Source organism: Brachionichthys hirsutus, chromosome 7 (genome assembly GCF_040956055.1).
Source record: "Brachionichthys hirsutus isolate HB-005 chromosome 7, CSIRO-AGI_Bhir_v1, whole genome shotgun sequence".
Lineage (NCBI taxonomy): Eukaryota > Metazoa > Chordata > Actinopteri > Lophiiformes > Brachionichthyidae > Brachionichthys > Brachionichthys hirsutus.
Window position 1 is genome coordinate 10882879 of NC_090903.1, and position 21460 is coordinate 10904338.

Consider the following 21460-nt stretch of genomic DNA (forward strand, 5'->3'; position numbering starts at 1 on the left):
ATTTACGTAATCGTAATCAGACACCTTTCAATATGCCATTGTACCTCTCTGGTAATTTATATTTATTACAGCTGAGTGAAGGTGTCAGTAAAGGAAATTTGGTAACGGAGAGTCTATTCGCAGCCCACATAGTGCGAGTCAAGAGGCTGGGGTATTTACGGCGATGACGGTGGGAGGTGTGTAGCACTTAGAGCATCATTGTTTTCCCCTTTCATTTGCATCTATATGCAAAAAGGTGTTTCAGCACACTATGAATATATTAGAAATGTCAGTACCTCATTCGAACGTGTTTTCTTTCATTTCAGGTTCTGATATCGTACAGTGGATGATCAAGAATCTGGACATTGAAGATCAAGGTATATAAGAGATGATTGATGCTCATAAAGGACTTTTGTGAGGATAGACTCTCTGTGAAAGTTGCCGATGGGTAAAAAAAGAAAGTAAAAGAAAAAGGGATGATCGTCGCGTAGTTTCAGCGCAACTCTTCAAAGATCCAGTGTGTAAGATTTATGTACATTTAGAGGCAGAAATTGAAAATAATATTCTTTATTCTTTCGTTTTTAGCTGCTTGAGGCTGACACTGCATTTTGTTTTTAAATCAGCTTAGAAGTGTGAATTTGACTTTGCCAACCCCTGATTTGTGAGAACAGTTGGAACTGTAATCTTTTCTTCATTTAAAATGATCTAAAGAATAAATCTGAAGACATTGCTGCTACAGTTGCTCATTCCAGTGGCGCTGATCACACAACTTGTATATCTCTTTTCCATTCGTGTTCGGTCGTTGATTAGCTGCTTTTTTTAGCAGGATGTTCATGAAACCTGGTGTGAGGACAGTTCTTATGCTGAAGGTGACCCCCTAAAAATATTTGTGTGGGTCCAAATAAAGGGACAAATCTTTGACATTCAACTCTCAAACATTGAGGGGTTGATTTTGGATAAGGCGTGATTTAATGGAAGGGATTTGTTTGCGGTATTTGCTCTACTGTGATCTTTTAGCTAACATGGTTGTTGTTATTATTCTGCTCAAAGATAGAGGGACACTGCTGCCTTTTGGGAACCTCTGTGTAACATTAAATTACTGGAAGAAAAAGTCAGTCATTTGGAAATATTCATTTTATGTCCTTGAGCTATAACAGACTCCTCATTTATATTCTTACTTTATTCTGTCTCATTATTTCATTTCATTCCAGTGAAATAAAGTTGAACACACTGTCTGGAGGCCGCTGGATCATAAGTTGAGCCCCTTGTTGTTCATAAAACTTCAATTGTGATAAATACAGAAGTTTATACTGATTTGTTCGAGTGATTTAAGGACTTTAGGAAGCAGTTAGATTGTGGTGAAACATTTCTAGTGTTGAAATATTGGGAGGAAAGATTGTCCCTGTGCTTTCCTGTCTAAATTGTCTGTTTTAGTTTTTCACAAAGTGGAGAAACTTGTGAAATAGATTCTGAGAAGAGGTTGTATATTGTTCTTGTGCCTCAGGCAAAATGACAACTGATCGGCAGCAAAAATCCAGTCGAATCACAGCTGTTCAAAATGTCCTAAACTAGGCTTGAAATGATTATTTGTGTTGTTATATCTACGATTTTTAATATTGTGATACCTACAATATTTAAACTTCTCCTCCAAGACAGTACAATTAGTCAAAATAACCAAAACCCAGTTTTATAACAGCAAATAGTCTGACAACATATGGCAACAGACAGATGTGTTTTTTTATGATTTTGTGTTCTCTGTTATCTGCACACTATTTTTCTACAAATATGAACAAAACATTTTGTTAATTGCCCTGCGATGGAGAAAAAAAGCACATAACAACTCCTCCTGGGGCAAATACAGCCGAATGAAATGCATTTATTTTGACTCACAGGATGATAGCAGCATGTTTATTATGTGAAGGCAGATGAGCTCATATCAAACGTGACATTGCACTTTTTTGCACTAAATGAATGCCACAGCTAATGTGCTGACTAACGTCCGCTGAACTCATTATTATCCCATTTTTAATTTTAACATTCTTTTTGATCAACCAACTCCAATCTGGCCTCCACGGTTCAGCTCAGAGCCACACAGCAGGACGTTTTCGTGATTAACTTTGTCATACTGTCATTCTGTCTCAGACCGTTCCAGATCATTATTATCATTCATCTTTTTTCCAAAGCTTGTTGGTTTTTGCGTCACGGGAACTACTGGAATTAACTGCCTGTTCGTTTTTTTTTTTTTGGCCGTACAGTTCAGCTTTCTTTTCTGCATGATGGTGACCCATACTGGTAAAATAATGAAAAAGCATTTAAGGTTGGGGTTGGCTTGAAAGGTGTTAATGAAAATCGTTTTGGTTCATTACTCACATGAGCATGTATAACACTGCTGTTAGCTGGGTACGCATGTGCAGACTGCATTCATCCAGGTCATGGTAGTCCTTGAAGGTTGAATCCGGGCTTCTGTTCAGTGACTGAAGACATTTCACCTCACGTCCAGCAAGCTTCCTTCTGAAACTGACCGGTGGGAAATTTTAGATTTTAAAACTCATCCCAGGCAGCAGATAAATACATGAAATATATTGCTACAAACAAAAAAGAATCACACAATTTAACTTGTCTAAATAAAACCAGATAAATAAAATGCAGTGCAAGGCCAGTCATTTAAGCGATTTGTTAAGAGAGCCAGTTTCTTGTAGAGGAATATTACATTTGCCTTTGAAGAAGGAGATATGGTTCATCGGAACATCATGAGTGGGAGTACGATCTTTGATAAATGAGAGCCAGACGCACTCAGGGATTGACTTGGAGGCTCTTATTAGAAAAGATGTCATTGTTCAGACATTGTAGAATTTTTGTCTGAGAGCAGGTCATCCTGGATGATGATTAAAAAAACCCAAAACAGGACATTTTAATTTTCAGTGTTAAAAAAATGATTGAAGAGCGGATCTTAGCTTGTAAAAGTCTTTCCTCCTTGAGTTTCTCTGTATTGTGTGGAAAGGTGCAGGTGATAAACAGCCCGATCCGTCCCTGTGGCTCTCTTACAGTGAATAATAGAAATCCACGTGGGACAATATTGCTAAATAAGAAATAGTCTGTAAGGTTTTAATTGTATTATTTATCAGTAAACAGTATAAATAACTTATGAGTCATGATTTATTATTAATGAAGAGAGCCCAGTCACACACACACACACACACACACACACACATGCACGCTCACATGCTTATAAGCATCCTGACCTCTCAAAACTGTGACAGTCACCTCAGCAGTGATGGAATGGATCAATATTTATCTCTTGCAGCCATTAACCCTGTGCATGTGGATATGATTTTCAGTGTTAGACAGTAAGAGAGCAATCTGCGTCTATTTTATTATTTTATGCATGCACGCACTCTTCTTATGGTATTCTCATTCACATGCAGCTATTTTACTATATTTTTTACAAGGGCACACTCTTTATCTGTAAGGTTATAAGCATATTAGGATCACACTTTATTGCTCTCCTTCCCTTGGACTTACACAGAATGCTCCATCAATGACCCAATGGGAGAAACAGGCAAGGACACGGCTGTGTGAAGCAGCATATAAATGGCATGCGATGACAGAGACGTGTCTGCATTGTGGCAAGCATAGAGTAATAGCTCTATGAAGGGGTCACAGGTGGTGAGCGCCGGGGAGGAAGCAGTGGAGGAGGAGGAGCCCCGTTGGCGATGATGATTACATGTTTTCATTATGTGATTGTTCTAAAGTAGGGACAGTAAATCATGTGGTGTGGCGCACCAGATGGAAGCAGGTTTTCGGTCCAACGAGGCACGGCAGCGCGTGATTTGACAGATGACTTCCGCCTCTGTAGCTAAAGGTAGATCAATCAGTGAGACCTGCCGCTGTGCTGGTGGGTTCAAACAGAGATCTGCTTAACCCTCAAAGGCGTGCCAGAGTCTATTGGAGGAGCAGCTCCTAATTTGGATCATGGTGTTCATTCAGTCAAGGGTGAATTACCTGGGGACTGAGAGGTGAGCGTAGTTAATTAGCTGTTGGGACCACAAATAAAAAGGCATGCAGCTCACGGGATAACCAGAATGTCTTCTTTCATGACAAATTGAAATTAAATTATTATTGTTGACGGTCCTGTCAGCCACATCCAGCTCAAGGAACTGGTTGGTTATATTTTCAGGCTGAGGTAGGTGATTAGATTTATGCAAAATCTGTCTGCCAAAATAGAAGGTGGGAGCAGGCAGGGGGTTTGAGTGTCTGAAGGAAAGGTTTGTCTGATGATCATAAATGGTAACAAAACAGGTTGAGGAACTGCTTGACAGTTTTTCCTCCTGGGTTTTTTTTTCTTCTTCTTCAGTTTAACTTTATTTATCTCTGCCAGTGACAGTTGGAGGAACTTATGTAAGCACTGGTGTTTGTCTGTTTGCCTGTTTGTTTGTCTGGAAGACAACTCCAATATTGTTAAAAACATGGTGTTTGTGGTGGTATGCTCTCTTTGTGTATGTCTAATAAACTAACCTGGGTGCAGCCTTTTATCTAACAAGTGAAAATGAAATCTACGTTTTCATCATCCACCAGAAAGAAAATAATGTGTTTTATTTGTCAAAATATTTGAATAAAATGTAAACTAAAAACTAAAAACGACAGCTTTTATCAGAATGCACACAATAGGCTGTATGTCCTGCAGGGCCCTGACATTTGTTTCAGGTTTTTGTTTCATTTAAAAACAACAAATTAAATGCTAATAAATAAGTGTTTTCATGTCTATTTTATGGACCAGTGAACTAACTTAGCAGTACATATATATAAATCTCATTTTTTTCTCAGTTCTACATATTTAACAGTAATTGTGAAATCATTATTACCAATTGACTTTACTTTTTTTTGTCTGTGTTTTCTACAAGTGGAGGCTCTTCATCTAGGAACTCTGATGGCTGCACACGGTTACTTCTTCCCCATCTCAGACCACGTCCTCACCCTCAAAGATGATGGCACTTTCTATAGGTTCCAGGTAATAAAAGCAATGCTTTCGTTCCAGGTTTTCTTGTCATCCATTTATTAGTGACTGAAGTTGGGAAATGATAGCACTATAACGTTTTTATTGGGCTGTATCTTTCATCGCCACCTTACTTCTATAAGAGTATTGTGTCAAGCAAGTTATATGTAGATTATATATTTTTTTAATAATGACATTGAGCTCATCCCATGTTGCAGATAAAGGACAAAAATCCTGTAACTCACAACAAATTTGCGAATTATCACACAAAGAAAACATATCAACTTTGAATGTCAACTCTAGAATTGGTTATTGTAGGGTTTTCTTCTGGGAGGTCCCCGAGTGGAGCAAAATAAATCAATAAGGACATTTGTGTTGGTATTAAGTCATTCCTCACAGTACTTCTCGAGGTGGGCTGAGGTTTGTGCAGTTCTTATAGTCTTATAGTCTTTACACGCCATGCCAACCCTTGCCTGTGTGCTCACCTCATGTGACCGTGCATGCTTTGGTTCAAAACGCCACGTGGTCAGCCGCAGACCTTCAGTAACGCAACGTTTCTTTTAGTTTTCTTTCTTAATGACCTGTTTTCCTCTTCAGACTCCATACTTTTGGCCATCAAACTGCTGGGAACCAGAAAACACAGACTATGGTGAGCGACGGGTTTGTCTGACTGGTACTTTTGTGCATTGTGCAGTATGTAGTGAGGAGGGTGATGTCATGTGTCATTACTGCCTATGTAAAAAGTTCAGAAAGAGGAAAAGGAAAAGCGTGTGAATGAGCGTGTGAATATGAGGACAAATTTGTAAAGCGCTTTGGGCACTGCAAAATGCAGAAGAGCGCTCTATAAGTGCAGTCCCTTTACCGTTTGCCATTATTCCCAGTGCAACAACAGTTCAAATTGCCAGATTTATCCATCCACACGGGCATTTACATTCATGGCTGGCAGACGTGATTACTCTCCAAAGCTCTTCATGATGGCACACACGGCACTTTAGGGTTAAAACACATCCTATCTTGCCCAAAAACATGCAGCCGTAGTCGTGGGACTGAACCATCAACCTTCCCATTAGTGGATGACCTGCTCTGCCTCCTGAGCCAAGGACCAGTTGTCTAAACTACGGGAGAGCGAAAAGGGATAATGCTCGTTATGGGGATAATCCTGGAAGTGTTCAGGGAAATTAGAGTGTCTCTGAATCACGTGAACGATGATCCCGTAATGAAAACAGTCTAACGGCACAATGAATCCCCCACATAATAGTCAGTTAACTAAGGGATGAAGGGATGATAATAATGCAGGAAGACATCAAAAGTCGGGCACACAAACACTGACACAGCCACAGCCGCACACTGTAGCGGCTGCTCAGACACCCATACAGTCAATGACCTTTGTGATATGCAGGCCAGTTTAAACGCGCAGTTGAGAAGATTAAATGAGTAAACGAAGGACCACTTAAAGCTGTTAAATCCAGACTAAGATCCCTTTGTTCCTCTCTCTCGCTCTCTCTCTCTCTCTCTCTCTTCTTCCCCTCCACCCCCAGCTGTTTACCTCTGCAAAAGAACAATGCAAAATAAAGCTCGTCTGGAGCTGGCAGACTATGAAGCGGTAAGTGAGAGAGATCTTTTCGTGTCAGCGCTCCCCTTGTCAAGTCGCTGTTCTCAGATTTTATCTCCTGCCTTTTTGTTCACACGGAAACCGAGAGCATTTGTTTTCGTCTGCGTGCATCATTTGAAACTTTCCTTTCTAAAAGCTAGTCAATGAATCACTTGGTTAGTTATACTAAAATGATGGTGAAATATACTCAAATAAAGCAATTTATTCTCCTCGCCTATGCCTATGAGGAATTTGATTCATGTGGAATTTTACAAACAAGTTGGAGGACAAAGACTGGGCATTATGCAGGAACAGCTGACTTCATATTTGGATGGGAAAAGACCATTTGTTCCCAAACAAGGATGAAATGAAGCCACAACTGGAGTACTAAATAGTCTTACTACATTGTCTCCAAATACGGTACTTAGTTTGCAAATGACTGCGGTGTCCATATTGGTAGCTGGGGTTGCACTCTGCCTTGTATGCTATTCTATTTAGGGGATCATTAAGGATTGTATACAGCTGTCCATTGCACTTATCTTAATCACCACAGATCTCTCAAAAGCCTTTCCTCCTTTTTGATTGTTCTTTGCTTTAATTGCAGGAGAGCTTAGCGAGGCTACAGAGAGCTTTTGCAAGGAAATGGGAATTCATTTTTATGCAAGCAGAAGCACAAGCTAAGTGAGTTTCCTAAAGAACCACACACACGATTAGCAAATCTTACGCCCTCATTATGACATGATCTCCCTTAATGTTTAATATATGTTCATATATGAGATAAACAATTCAACATGTGATGAGTTAATGGATCACATGAGCTATAATAACAGCTTGCAACTCTTGTTTTTTCCCCTCAGAGTGGATAAAAAAAGAGACAAAATTGAGAGGAAAATTCTCGACAGTCAAGAAAGAGCATTCTGGGACGTGCACAGACCAGTGGTGAGTGAAATTACAAATACTCATTGACAACTTCGCTGTTATTGACATCATTGCTGACATAATCATCATTGTCTTAGTCGGCACCGAAAAAGTTTGCAACATTTAAAAAGTAATTTTCCGCTGATTGCTCCACCACACACAAATAATGACCACACACAAATTATCACAAAGCATGACACAAATGTGTCATGCTTTGTGATAAAGAAACTTGCAGTGTAGGTTATGTCATTTATATATAACCTATGCATTTTTGATTCCTCAGAGATATGAATTGTGTAAAGAGGTGAATACACTGCAAATCCCTGGTTGTGTGTTCCTCTGCCACTCACATAAATGCCAAATCAGTAACAGTATTAGCATTTGGATTGCACAAGGCGCCCTAGGCCCTTTTTTTGCTGCATTTCTCTGAAAGCCACCACCTCATGCCTGATTGGTAATATGTCCAATTTTGTGTCCTTTTAGCAACAAAATCAATATTAATTTAAATTTAACAGTGACACCATCAGGCTACTTTGGTCTGTTCCTCTGGAAAAGACCTAAATTAGGTTTCTTGTTCAATGGGAATTTGCACACCAAGACCAGTGATTCACTTGTTTTTGTATAATAATGTAATAATTTGTATGTTCCAGTCCGTCATTTTGTCCTTCAAACTTCTCAGGATGGCTTTTTCACCCTGGCTAAGCAAAGCAAATTTGTGTAACTGATGACGCAAACATTGCACCTTCATCCAAGAGGCTTAAGCACACACACCCACCTTAAAAGGAGCTTTAAAGACAAATTAAGTGAGGATTTTCTGATTTTCTGTCCTTAATTCTCACAGCCTGGATGTGTGAATACGACAGAAGTCGACATAAAGAAGTCCTCCAGAATGAAAAACCCCCACAAAACCAGAAAGGTACAGCAGATAATGTCAGCAGTTGTAAGGCTTCTTCTATCAGGTAGAGATTCTTTTAAACCTTCTTGTATTTTTCTGTCTCAGTCTGTTTACGGGCTGCAGAACGATATCCGTACCCACAGCCCGACTCACACTGCAGCTCCAGAGGCCAAACAGCCCACGGAAGAAGAACTGCAGGAACAGGTTAGACCTCGTGATGTAAAACCATTTAAAGTTAAGGCTCACAATTTGGGTTGTTTGGGTTGAGAAGGAGAGAGAGGGAGAGGGATAGGGAGCAGGGAACTGGTTTTGTACCCCCCCCCCCAGCAGCAGGCCAGCATTTTGGGACTGCAGGGCTCTAGTTGGGCAATATGGCATAATGAGCCATGTAAGGTAAGGAGGGCCTGGAAGTTGAGGGCTTTAAAAGTGAGCAGAAAGATTTTATATTCAATTCGTGCTCTAACAGGAAGCCAATTCAGAGACGCCAGAACAGGGGAAATGTATTCCCTCAGTTTTATTTAGATTTAATAACAGGAAATTCTCGGTCATCCAGGAGTTAATGTCCTTAAGGCATGTCTGATGATAATGATAAAGTCATCTGTACATATATACTCCTTTTGATATACAGATACTGTTTATTTGCAAATAAACACTTTCCTGTCGATTTATGGAGACTGACATTTGCTGTTTGTTCCCTACTATGGCTGCAGATCACCTTTTGGCAATTGCAATTAGACAGGCATCGACTGAAAATGTCGAAAGTGGCGGAGAGGTGAGCAATGTTGTTTTTATCTTTATTCAGTTTAGCAATGGATCTGTTTATTGAGCTTTTAAATGGCCTAACGCGGCATGTAATCAAAAGCGTCAATGACCTTGAGGCCAGACAATGCCTTAAGGGAAGCGTCAATGCTGAAGTTTCCAGATACTGCGAGTGTTTACTTTGTCATTTCCTGTACTTATCAGAGAGTTTTATTCAACAAAGAGTTCTCTATTCTTGTCTCACACAGGGTCGGTCAGCTTTGTCAGGCTTTACCTTTTATCCATTTTCAATTATCTGCTGTTAAAAGGAATCTGGCTTTTCTTGTCAATAAAAGATTGCAGACGGCTTAGTCAATCACAGAAAGCTAGAGAGCACGTCGTCATTAGACGGGTTATATACGTCAGTATCGAAACATTCAAAGGTTTTCTTCTTGTGCTTTCTCCTCAAAAATCAGTTTGCTGGGCTACACAGAGCAGTACGTTGAATACGACCCCTTCCTCATGCCTCCAGATCCATCCAACCCCTGGATCACAGACGACGCCACGCTCTGGGAGCTCGAAGCGAGGTGGGCACTCGCAAGGACTAATACGGGTATTTACATGGAACCATCGCTGCGCAGTGATTCCTCTATCTAACACGTGTCGCGTCTTCCTGCAGTAAGGAGCCGGGCCAGCAGAGGGTAAAGAGGTGGGCCTTCGGCATCGACGAGGTCTTTAAAGATCCTGTGGGGAGAGAGCAGTTCCTTAAGTTCCTGGAGTCTGAGTTCAGCTCAGAGAATCTCAGGTACAACAAACCCACTTCATCATCGCTTATCATCTTAAAAGTCTGTGAAAAGCTGGGGAGACCGGGATCCTGATGACATTTGTAATTACATAAATGCTGTTGAATGCATACTATTACATTCACACTATTACACAACAGCTGCCATGTTCCAAGAACTTTTTCTCTGCTCGGTTGACAGCTAAAAATAACTAGAGTACATTTACTTAAGTGCACTTCCATGCAGAGTTGAGGCATTCACATTTTATTTGGCTTATACCTATACTCCACTGCATCTTAATGATTATGCTTTGTACTCCACTACATTTACTTTAAAAGTCAACTCATTTTAATACCAATATACTTCAAATTGAGTCATTCTGAATCTGATGTTCTGATAAAAGGAAAAGGGATTTTAAGTGTGTGTCAAGATGCAAATAAACATCGTGGAACATTTGTGCTCGTCACCTTTCTTCAGCAGATAGGCAGTTTTCACTGAACAACTGTGCTGCAAGCAGGTGATGATCTTGTAGAAAATGATGTATTATATTGCACATTAATCTACCGAACAGAATAGAAAGTGGTTCAAATGTGATCTTCGAAAACAACTATGGTTTTTAAATTAATCACACATATTGATGCAGCAGTATTATTATTACAACTTTGGACTTCCAAAATGAGTAGGTGGTAATCATTGAATTGTAGAATATTACATTCTGGTGAAAAATGACTTGCTGAAATACTTAGACTGTTCATTAAAACAAATGAATGTATGTGGTTAACCCTGTTAACATTTAATCAGTGGACTGAATTGTATCGATGGAGTTTAATCCAGGAGTGGCTCCAGTGTCTTATTTATCATCGCTAATCGCCGAGCTCTGGCAATTTACTCTGTCACTTCTGATTTGTGGTTCAGAACTACTGCTTAGTACAAAAAAAGGCAACACCATCACTCGTTTTTATCCATCTGTAGGTTCTGGCTAGCAGTGCAGGAACTAAAGAAGCGTCCCATCAGAGAAGTTCCAACCCGGGTTCAGGAGATCTGGCAGGAATTTCTGGCCCCCGGAGCACCCAGTGCCATTAATGTGGACTCCAAGAGCTACGACAAAACTACCCAGAATGTCAAAGATCCCGGACGCTACGCTTTTGAGGATGCACAGGTATGCATGCTACAGATACAAAAAATCATGTCAGTCGCTCGTTTCTTCCGTCATGCATGGGATGTCACAGCAAACAACTAATGGGAATATTACTTGGAAAATGCACAGCGCTAATATAAGAGCAAACATCTGTATTATTTGTGGTCAATGGAATATTGTGGCTCATAATTTCTTAAAGTTCTTTGTTATCTGTGCGCCTTCAACAGGAACACATCTACAAATTGATGAAGAGTGATTCATACAGCCGTTTTATCCGTTCCAGTGCCTACCAGGAATTATTACAGGCAAAGAAGAAGGTAAAAAAAAACCCCACATAGTCTAACTCAAAGTATTGGACAAAAATGTTTGATGAAATGTATTTATGAATGTTTTCGGGAAGAAAATATTATATATTTAGAACAGTGAGGCTCCCGTGTCTGAAGCTAATCTCTCTTAGGTGGATCGTGCAGTTTGTTTTCCCCAGTGGATTTGCTACGCTAAACAAGTCATTATAACTGCTTTCTGTAATTTGTTTTATTGCCTAATAGCGATTTAAGTAAATCCATCCTACAAAACAATACTGTATCTGAAAGGGATTGTTGCTGAGAACTGGGATGATAGTGGTAAAATTGCTTCAGGGTGCAATCCAGGTGAAAAACCCAAATATAGATCAAATGAAATGAAACACCTGCATGTCAGCGACGGCAGTGATGTGCAAAGAGAGTGGCCACACTCTGCCTCAGGTGTGGATGATGGAGTCTCAGATCAGGTTTCCTGTCCGGCTTCTAGAAACACAAGCTGAAATAACATGATGCTTAATTTAGAATTCGACTGGTGTATTTACCTGCTTAGAACCTGCTCTGTCTTCCACTGACAACAGTATCTCTTCCCGTCATTCTTGTAAAGAACTACTATTTAATACATTTTCTTTTTTTTCAGCTTTAGAGTGCATTGGGAAAGTACAATTCTATAAAGCTTTTGATGTATGTAAATTATTGTAAATTATTTCACTTAATGCGTCTTCTTTCTGTCTGCAGAAAAGTAAGAACTTATTCTGAAGGCTCTTGCTTCCAGGTAATGCTCAAAATGATCCATGTACATGATAATATTTTTAATATGTTGTCTCCGATTGCCATATATTGTTGTTAAGATAATATATCTTCAAATATACAGACTATGAGTAATGTTACGTGAACAGCAGTGTTATTTTTAAAAGACAATATATACATTTATTCATGCTGTTTTCCATCTGTCTTCCCTTCATATATCCTCTCCCAGTGCGGTGGAAACCACTCGCATCCAAGAGGCTGACAAGTCATGTGCCATCATGCTAAAATCAATGTCATCATCTTTCTCTTGGACACGGAGAGGGGGGACCATTTCATCTCTTCTTCATCATTGTCTGTCCATCCAGTCTTGGCTCAGCCAGGCGATGTGCTGGGTTGTCTGTTTGTCTGTTGTCCACCTGGATATGCATGTCCCTGGAGAGGATGCTCCTTCTTGTCTCTCCTCTTACAATATCTGATATATGTCCAGTATTCTCATAAAGGAGCCACTGCCGGACTTGTGAGGACAACGACAAACTGGCGAGATGAAAAACGTCAGATCTGCTACTCTGGTTCTTTTCATTGTTATTGCTGGATCGGAGCCCCCCCCTCTCACTTCCAGCTTCAACAAATGATGTCAAAGAGAAAATAAATAGAGAAAAAAACACACAGACAAAATATATCAAATGACAGCTTAAACTGATAAATCTAAGCAGTCATCGCTTTACATGATCTGAGGCCACAGATGTTTTGTCATGCTATGGGAAATGTTGTGCAGAATGAATATACAAATATATACATATATTGTGATTATGATTAATTAAGATTATTTATTGTGCATTTATTTGCTTTGCATTATTTTGTTTCACTACGATTACTTGCACATATGGTTTTCATTGCACTTTTACAGCCATATTCAAAATTCCAAAAAGCTGTCTCTTGTCAAACGTAGAACATAATTCTTTGTCATTCTCTCCTTTATTTATTTTTTATACCATATTTCAAAAGACACTTTTACTTACTTGTATTATTAAAGTTGACCCTCTATCTGTTAATATGGCCTGGACTTGGATTTTTATTTCTCTTCTTGATAGCTCTGTTGCCTCACAGCAACAAGGTCCAAGGTTCGAATCCAACTTGGCGCCTTTCTGTGAGGAGTTTGCATGTTCTCCCCGTGTCTGCGTAGGTTCTCTCCAGGTTCTCCGGCTTCATCCCACCACCAAAAACAAGCAAATGAGGTTGAATTGGTTACACTAAATTGCCCGTAGGTGCGAGTGTGTGTGTGAATGATTGTCTGTCTGTGTGTGCGATGAACTGGCGGCTTGTCCAGGGTGTACCCCGCCTCTCGCCCGTAGACTGGTGTGATAGGCTCCAGCATGACCCGCAACCTGGTAACGGGTTAAGAAGATGAATGAATGATGTGGTAATTTCGCAACAAAGACTTAAAAAAAAGTAACTCTCCTTCTGCAGGGTAGATAGTTTGCCTTCTACCACTAGATGGCGTTAAATTATTTCCTACTGCAGGGATCTGCCTCCAGCCTCAGAAGACTGCTCCTCAACATCAGCAAAATATACCACAATCGTCTGTGGCCAAATTTTATTGTCATGTAAATGTGTCATCATCCTCTGCGGTGCCGAGGGGGTTATTGTTCAGACTGTACCCATCTGCATTTTTGCAGGGGCTGTTGATGCTTCAGCTCTTTGATGGCCGAAGTGACAGTCATTGCTTTCAGGTTTTGTGCCCAGTGGGCAGTAGAAGCCACAATACAGACAAACAATATTGCCTCAACTGCATCAAGGAATGGGAAATGTGGCATTTTTCAAAAGCATCCTGTTAATGTGTCTGGGTACAGTATGTGGAATGATTTATGGGTCATGGGTTATAATGAGATGTGGTCACAGAATCAATGGGAGAGGATAATTGAAGTTTTTTGTTCTTTTTGGTTTCTTTACAGTCCTGTCCTTCATTTGTCTGAAATCTAAATATGCAAATGTATATGTCAAACACAGGGCAACAGAGAACGAGAAATTGCAAAGCAAAAAGAAAGAGACAAAAAAGCTTAGATATATTAAGGAGTGGGCATTAAAAAAAGACATCAAAGAAAAATATAAATCGACAGCGAGAGAGAGAGAGAGAAAAACTTAAAAATGGAGGACTGAAGCTTGGCTTGATTCACACAATGACCAGGGCCAATAGGATACATCCTCCTAGTCTTCAGGAGGGAAGGGGGTGGTGGGGATTCAAAGTGAGGCAGGCTTTACAGTGAGCCAAACACTCTCTAAGACAGACCCAGACCACAGGCAGTCTCCACACCGAAAGGTAACAGGCTCATTGTGAATGAGACCCTGAGTGGGTTTCTTCATGCTAAAATTAAAAAGGCTAACTTAGATACAGCTTGCCCAGGAAGATGGAAAACTAGCTGTATCAGAGACTTTGAATTTTTACCAAGTGGGAGAGAGAGAGAGGAGCGAGGACAAGTTTAAGGATACTACAGATTGTGTTGCCATGGGAACCGAAGCCTGGAAGAGGACACGAGGACCACTGAAGTTGAGCAACCTCTCTTGAATGCATCCCCGATACGTCACCGTCACTCTTCGCGCTGTGGTGAGAGGTACATAATCCATGATCTAGATTTACTTTCTAAAACGTTTTTACTTAACAACCATTAAGCAGTGGGGTTTAAAATAGTGCTATTTGATTCAGGTGAGTACTCAATGCAAAATGATACATATGGGTGGATGTGCTTCATGCTATTGGCTGAATGTTCATTGCGAATAGCAGGATTTCAGAATATAATTATAAATGCTATGTAAATAGAATTCACATGTATCTTATTTGACAAAATAATGTACGGTAGATCAATAACATAGCCCACATAAATGCTTTGGGGACGTGAACGCTAAAAACGTCTGACTGAGATGGTGAACGATTCAGCGTCTCTGAATGACTAAGCACAGCAGAGCCATGTAATTCGACCAGCGGTAGTTGTACAACTATTTAATATTCCTGCCAGCAGTGAGGGTTAATTCCCACTGGGGCCACCCATTGTAAAATAAAATTAAAAATGCCTTCAAGGTACTGTAAGATGCGGTGGATAAATGTTTTGACTAGATTACTATAATTAGTGGCTGGAGCCTCCTGAGAATTAGTGTTGTAAGATAATAATGAGTGATGACAGAATAACAGATAATGGTTTTAATGTGCATGAGCAGCCATATATATATTATTTTTCTATATATTTTTAACTATTTTATTCTCTCTGTTACCTTGCCTGCATGTTTGTTCAGTTTTGCACATATACACGCTGGTGTGTGTGTGTGTGTTCTTACAGTATTGCAGCAGTGAACGGTAGGGAGTTCACCCTCTGATCCTTCTTACAGCTCTGGTGACTGCTCCACCTTGTACAGTCCGCTCTGCCGTCAAAGAAGATTTAACACACAACCGACACAACAGTTTCTTCAGCAACAGAAAACACTTGTCTTTAAAAATGCAATTCTTATCTTGATAGAAGCAGTAACAGAATTTCTGACAGATAACATATCATCTGTGGCAAGTGGATTAGAAAGGAACGTACGGTAAACCTGTATTTTAAGTTGTAGCAAACACTTTTACTCAGTTTAAACTTAAACAGCTGAGCTGAACAGCGTTGATACAAAATAGACCCTGGAGTTCTCGACGTTTCTGAAGACACCGCCAAAATGAGCCTACATTTCTAGACAAACATTTAAAAGTGTAAACTTAGGGGGTTTCATTTCACACAAAATCAATACAGCTTCCATATCAAGGGTATATGTCTGACGATATTCGTCTCCACCCGACAGATGATGGATAAATGCGTGATTTTGACACACATGGATGAGTGTTATCACTTATGTGACTTTCAGGTCTCCATGATGAGCAGTCAAGACATGGGCTTTTCTCTTGAGAGAGCAACAGAGAGAAAGAAAAATACAGAAAATAAGAATTAGCAATGTACCCATGAGACATACTTATCTTGCAGGCCTTCCTGGGTTGTTTTTTTTGTTGGTCTCATTTGAGGGTTCTAAGTGAGGCCGAAGACAAACTATGTGGGTCAAATGTATTACTAAATCAATCTTGCCATTTTCCAATGAGGAGAGAAGATATGATTCTATCCCGATTGCTGGTGGCTGGGAGGTGAAGTATGTTGGTTGTGTCTAGTGCTGATCATGCAAAATACTAGCCCAAAACAAAGTCAAGGGGAGCGTCTCCTCAGCATGGTGTGCAGCTAAGGTCACCTTCAGAGTGTACAGCACACACAGACTCATGAGATACGAGACTTGCTCACTGATAGGGCAGCTGCCCAATAAGAAGAGGCTGAGTGGGGGTTGCATGTACGAGTCTATTAGCAGCAACAGCAGCGTTACTGCGGGGGGTCCCTGGAGCAGCAGAACTCTTTGAATTGGGTACAAGAATGCCTAACAAATCAAGGTCACCATGTACTGCTGAGAACACACAGCACAATGGCAGCAACAACGCGAATAGATCAACATCTAAATATGGGCCTCTCCAGATCATCTCTCCTCCCAACTGGAAAATATCCCTGTACAGGAAACATCCATTGATGGGCTGCTGGTCCAAACCAAAGAAAATGGAGGCTCCACCCGTTGGACGTGGCACAAAATTGGCATCACTTTGACAGGCCATTATGCCTCCAGGGGGGTGAACCAGTAGCATCGCTGCTTGGCCTTCTTTTTTTTGGAAATGAATGTCCCTCCAATGGGTGCAGATGCTTCGGTTCATCAGTGACACAAAGGACTTTTGAATGAATCTTCATCATTTCATTTAGCATCATTCTATCACTCTCACAGAAAACCCCTCCCTGACAGGTCGTGTATGAAGCACACAGAATTCTGCTTTCCCATGCTTGGCCCCTGAGGGGGCTGGCCTCTCCCCGGCCATTGTGCTTGAATTGAACTTGCAATATTTCAAACCTCTCATGGGACACAGGTTTCTTTTACAAAATAGAATGCTCATGCCATGGGAACATATTTGAGTCATGGTGCAGACCAATGCCAAAGCCAACCCACTCACTTGTGGGATTAGGGAGATCCTGCTGTTCCCAGTTCATCCACCTTCAGAGGCATGGTGGTGGCTCCCATTAATACAGCCCATGTATGGTCGTACGTGCTTTCGGAGGATAGTGATATTGTTGCACTATTTCAAAAAGATGTCTGGAATCGTCGGGTACATGTTAGCGCACCTGCTGTGCCCCTTTCCTTTACAACCCCTTCATTTGGTACTTCACTCTCTTCAGCCCTGTGAAGAGCCTCATGCTGGTTAGTCTCAAGTGGCAACTCTCAAAACAGTATTTCTTTTGGCCGCAACATAAGTCAATGAGCATGAATTAGAGTAGACCACTGTCTAGGGCAAAGCTGTCCCACTGGATCACAGAAGTGATTCAGTGCGAATGTCTTCTGGAACTGATCCAGAAAAAATATAGAATTTTAACATTGAAAACTCAATTTACGGATTCAAAAAGCAGTTAAAAATACACATCGAATCAGATTCACTTATACTTTTCATGGTTGGTGTATAAAGATACCAAGAACAATTTAGAACCTTTTGATGATGAGGGTCACCATGTGGAGGATGATGTAAATCTAATTATGAGGGGAATGAGCTCCCTGGGGGGAGGTTTGCACACTCTGAGTGCTTTTCTAGTTTAAACATGGACTGGTATTTATTCCATCATTCTTTGACTACTCTGATTCCTCCCAAGATATCTGGTACAGAGGTCTCTGGTCATAAAAAAAAAAAAAAAAAACTGGTGTAAAGATCATCTTGACTAAAAAGACACAACATCAAGGCTGCTCAGAGTTGCAGTGACAATGCTCACTAGTGCCTTATTAAGGCTACGCGTGTGCCAGTACACCGAGCATGCCTCAAATCTTTTTACTTAATGAATATGAGCGTTTCTTACAAGGAACAACCACTACAATGGAAATGGAAATAACCTGCACTTACGTAGCGCTTTCCGAATGCTCGTTACAACTAAGCCTCCTTGGCCAAGGACACTTCGACATGTTGACAGTCAGAGTTGGGATTCGAACCACCGTCCTTTTGATTAATGAACGACCACAGCCACCCTTGTAAATGTAATTTAGAGTAAAGAATATTTACTATCATGCAAAATGAAATATGGTCACTGTAGGAATCTCGCATCAAAGTAAAGGGAAACTTATATGTGTAGTTTTTAAATGAACAAAATCAAGTTTAAATAGAGGCTGGACAAAAGAGTCCCAACCTGATCTCCATTGAGAAACGCTGTAGCATAATTAGACGATTCCAAATTGTCTCCACTAAAATACTTAATGCTGTTGAGGTGAAGGAGTTTACTCACATTCGGAGCTTGGAAAGCATTATATATGGGCTGCTAGTCATTATCAAGATGGATTGTGGTGACAAATGGCTGCCCAAGCTGCCTAAAAAGCAGCCTCTTGGAAAAGTCGGTATTAGACGCATTTACAGAAAGACGGCCGCAAAAGGACCCTTCCAACCCCCCCCCCCAAACCCCAACTGTTAATGAGCCAACAGCTCAGCGCACTTTAGGAAAATAGAATCTACAAATGAAGATAATGACATGGTTCCTCTTTGTGTAATTGGTACTAAGTGAAAACATTTAATTTACCTCTCATTCCCTCTCTTCACATCCTGTGTGTGTGTTTGACGCCATGTGTGTATACGTACGTGTGGTCACACATGAGTGTGTATTTGAGTGAGTGTAAGTGTGTGCTTGAGGTTTGAGCTGCATGGTAAATTAAATGTAGTCCTACTGTAATTAACTGCACTTAGTGTCTGCGTGAGACTTTCAGACGCACCAATAATTGAGGTATCAGGTTTTGTTTGCTTTAACCTGCCTTTGAAGTCGTGATGGGAAGATGTGTCACATCATCACATCATTTTCATTTTTATGAACAAATTTGAAAGCTTTGAAGAGATTGCTCAATGCTTAAAAATGTAATTTGCGACAAATGTAAATATTTAGTAGCTTTGTTGGATTTTATTAACTACCGTAATGATCCTTTTCATTTAACGTTGAGATGCTGGGAAAAAACCCCAAACCAAAACATCATCCAGACAGAAGATGGTACGGTGGTATTATACAATGCCACTCTAAAAAAAAAGCCGAACATTACAATTCCCATTACAATTTGATGATAATAGTTATGTTTGAAAAGGCTTTGCGTCTACATCAGCAGTCTGTCCCTCTCTCTCTGGTATTTGTTTTCTGGTATCTGTAATTTCATTACAGGTCCCAAGTTTGGAACCAAGGTCTGCCACAGTTCAGTGAAGCATGTCCCTCAAGTATTTGTGGTCTGTGTAAAAAAAACAAAGCCGTGTTTGTGGACAGTGTTTAGCAGACAGACTGGTCCAGTTCACTTCTGTCTCGGTATTAACGGAGAAAACCACAGTCTCCTTCCATCTCTGGGAGTCTGTGATGATTAGTCCCGTGCGTCGAGGGGAGACAGACAGATTGAGTGGCAGAGTGGAATAGATGAGGAGAGAAAGAAGTACAGACCTGCACAGCTTGTGAGGAGATGTGCAGTTGTGGGAGGAATGCTTCGCCATTACTGTGCATGAAGGGCAAGTGGTGTTTGTTTTGATTCCCATTCGGTCATCTGTCCCAAAGCCCTCCATCCCTTCAGCCCCTTTCCTTCTGTTTCAAAACCACAAATTTGTCGTGCAGGAAGAGATTAATGAGGATAGCTTGGCAGGGCCAGAGATATCATGCTTAGCCAGAGATTTGGAGTGAAGAGGGGATCACGTCTGTTACAGGCACACAGGTACAGGCCATTCGTCATGCCTTATGTACACAGTCGGTCAGGTCATCCCTCAAAAGTCCCCAAGGCTTTGCAGACGGAGTCAGACTGTTCACCGGAGTCACGGGATGCCTCTTGAAGCGACGGAGAGTAGCAAAAATAGAGTACAAGACGCTTGACACAGGAGCACAGTCTGTTATTCTAACCATTGAAATACAGTCAGCAGGGATGAGACTGAGCAGCTGAAGACAAACTACATGGTGCAAATGGAACAGTGATGACTGGAAGAGTGATTGGAGCCACGACTCTCCGATGCAGTAGGTGGTGGAAGGCCTCGGCAGGAGACATTGGTCAAGTTATTCTAACCTTGCGATGTGTGTGTGGGTGTGTTGGTCTGGTTTGTGTGTGTATGTAAAAATTCATGCTTACAAAGTACAGAGCTGAGATTTTCCATCCGGATGAAGATATTAGCTTGTTATTCACCCTTTGTGAGTTAAATGCATTTATCGAATATGGTTTTTAAGCATTTAATGAAGAAAAGAAGACGACACAGTGTAATAAATCTATACATCCTTTGTGGCCAACCCCAACATATCTCTGTCATTCTATATATTTCCATACTGTCTAACTTTAAGAAGTGCTGCCAGGATAGTGATATAAGAAATTTAGTGATCCTGTTGCTCGGACCCAGCTGCCATCATTTTAGGGTCAAGCACAGAAAAATGGAGGCGAGCAACAGGCTGGTTTAGGATAAAGTAATTTGTTCCATGTCAGTGATTTACAGTCCAGGAAGAGGAGAACGTGATGCAATACTAATACTAGTAACATCTGCTGAAAAGATGCTTGAGTGATGGTCAAAAATGTGCTGGCATAAATACTGACAGCCTGTACACAGGTGCTCAGTCTGTTCTGAAAAGGACTTGCCCCGATCACAATATCTTTCGGGTGTTATCGAAAAGATGCTGTCATTATTATGGACACTCAGTTCAGTTTGCTTCATGGTGTATCACCAAAGAGAAGAGTGGTGTCCCAAAGTATACTGTAGGCCCCCGCCCCCAACTCTTTTCCTAATAACATGCAGATGGGCCTCTCTAATGCCTGTTTACATATCTGTGGCATAGTTCATGAGTAAAGTAAGCAAAGCCCTAATTATTTTACCCGGCGACGGGACCAATAAAATCAACTTCCCCTTCTCGTTACGGGTGTTTAAGTCCATCCTTTGATGGTTGGGCTTTGTTTATTTTTGCAAGAGTTGCTTAGTTGAGAGGAAAGCAAATAGAGGTAATAACACAGAGATGCTGACAAATGGGGGGGGGGGGGGGGGGGGGCTGGCGATGGATTAATTTCCACAAGACATGCTTGTACGGCTAGTCTTTGCAGATTCGACACACATTCATTTTCAGGTACTGTAATTGCATTGATGATTGGCAATAATAATAGCACTTTAGCAATTTACTGCATATAATACACCACCACCTGCTATTCTCAGTTACTTTTACACACCATCATGGTCGATGCAGGATTCTTGTGATGTGACAATGTGCTATATCCTTCATCTATATGTATTGCATAGTAATTGGTCTCCATCTATTTTCAGA

At 40.7% G+C, this 21460-nt stretch overlaps 1 protein-coding gene across 1 annotated transcript in view; it reads left to right on the forward strand.

Moving 5' to 3' along the window:
• The window catches only part of rgs7a (regulator of G protein signaling 7a), a 33661-nt gene extending 21569 nt beyond the window's left edge, over positions 1–12092 (forward strand). The window contains exons 3-16 of the mRNA XM_068741763.1: positions 306–356; positions 4881–4987; positions 5570–5621; positions 6511–6575; positions 7168–7244; positions 7421–7502; positions 8323–8397; positions 8482–8580; positions 9087–9148; positions 9591–9701; positions 9794–9919; positions 10869–11055; positions 11262–11351; positions 12072–12092. Of these exons, the coding sequence (XP_068597864.1) occupies positions 306–356; positions 4881–4987; positions 5570–5621; positions 6511–6575; positions 7168–7244; positions 7421–7502; positions 8323–8397; positions 8482–8580; positions 9087–9148; positions 9591–9701; positions 9794–9919; positions 10869–11055; positions 11262–11351; positions 12072–12092 (1205 nt within the window). The remainder of the gene's footprint in view (positions 1–305; positions 357–4880; positions 4988–5569; positions 5622–6510; positions 6576–7167; positions 7245–7420; positions 7503–8322; positions 8398–8481; positions 8581–9086; positions 9149–9590; positions 9702–9793; positions 9920–10868; positions 11056–11261; positions 11352–12071) is intronic.
• Positions 12093–21460: the final 9368 nt, after the last annotated feature.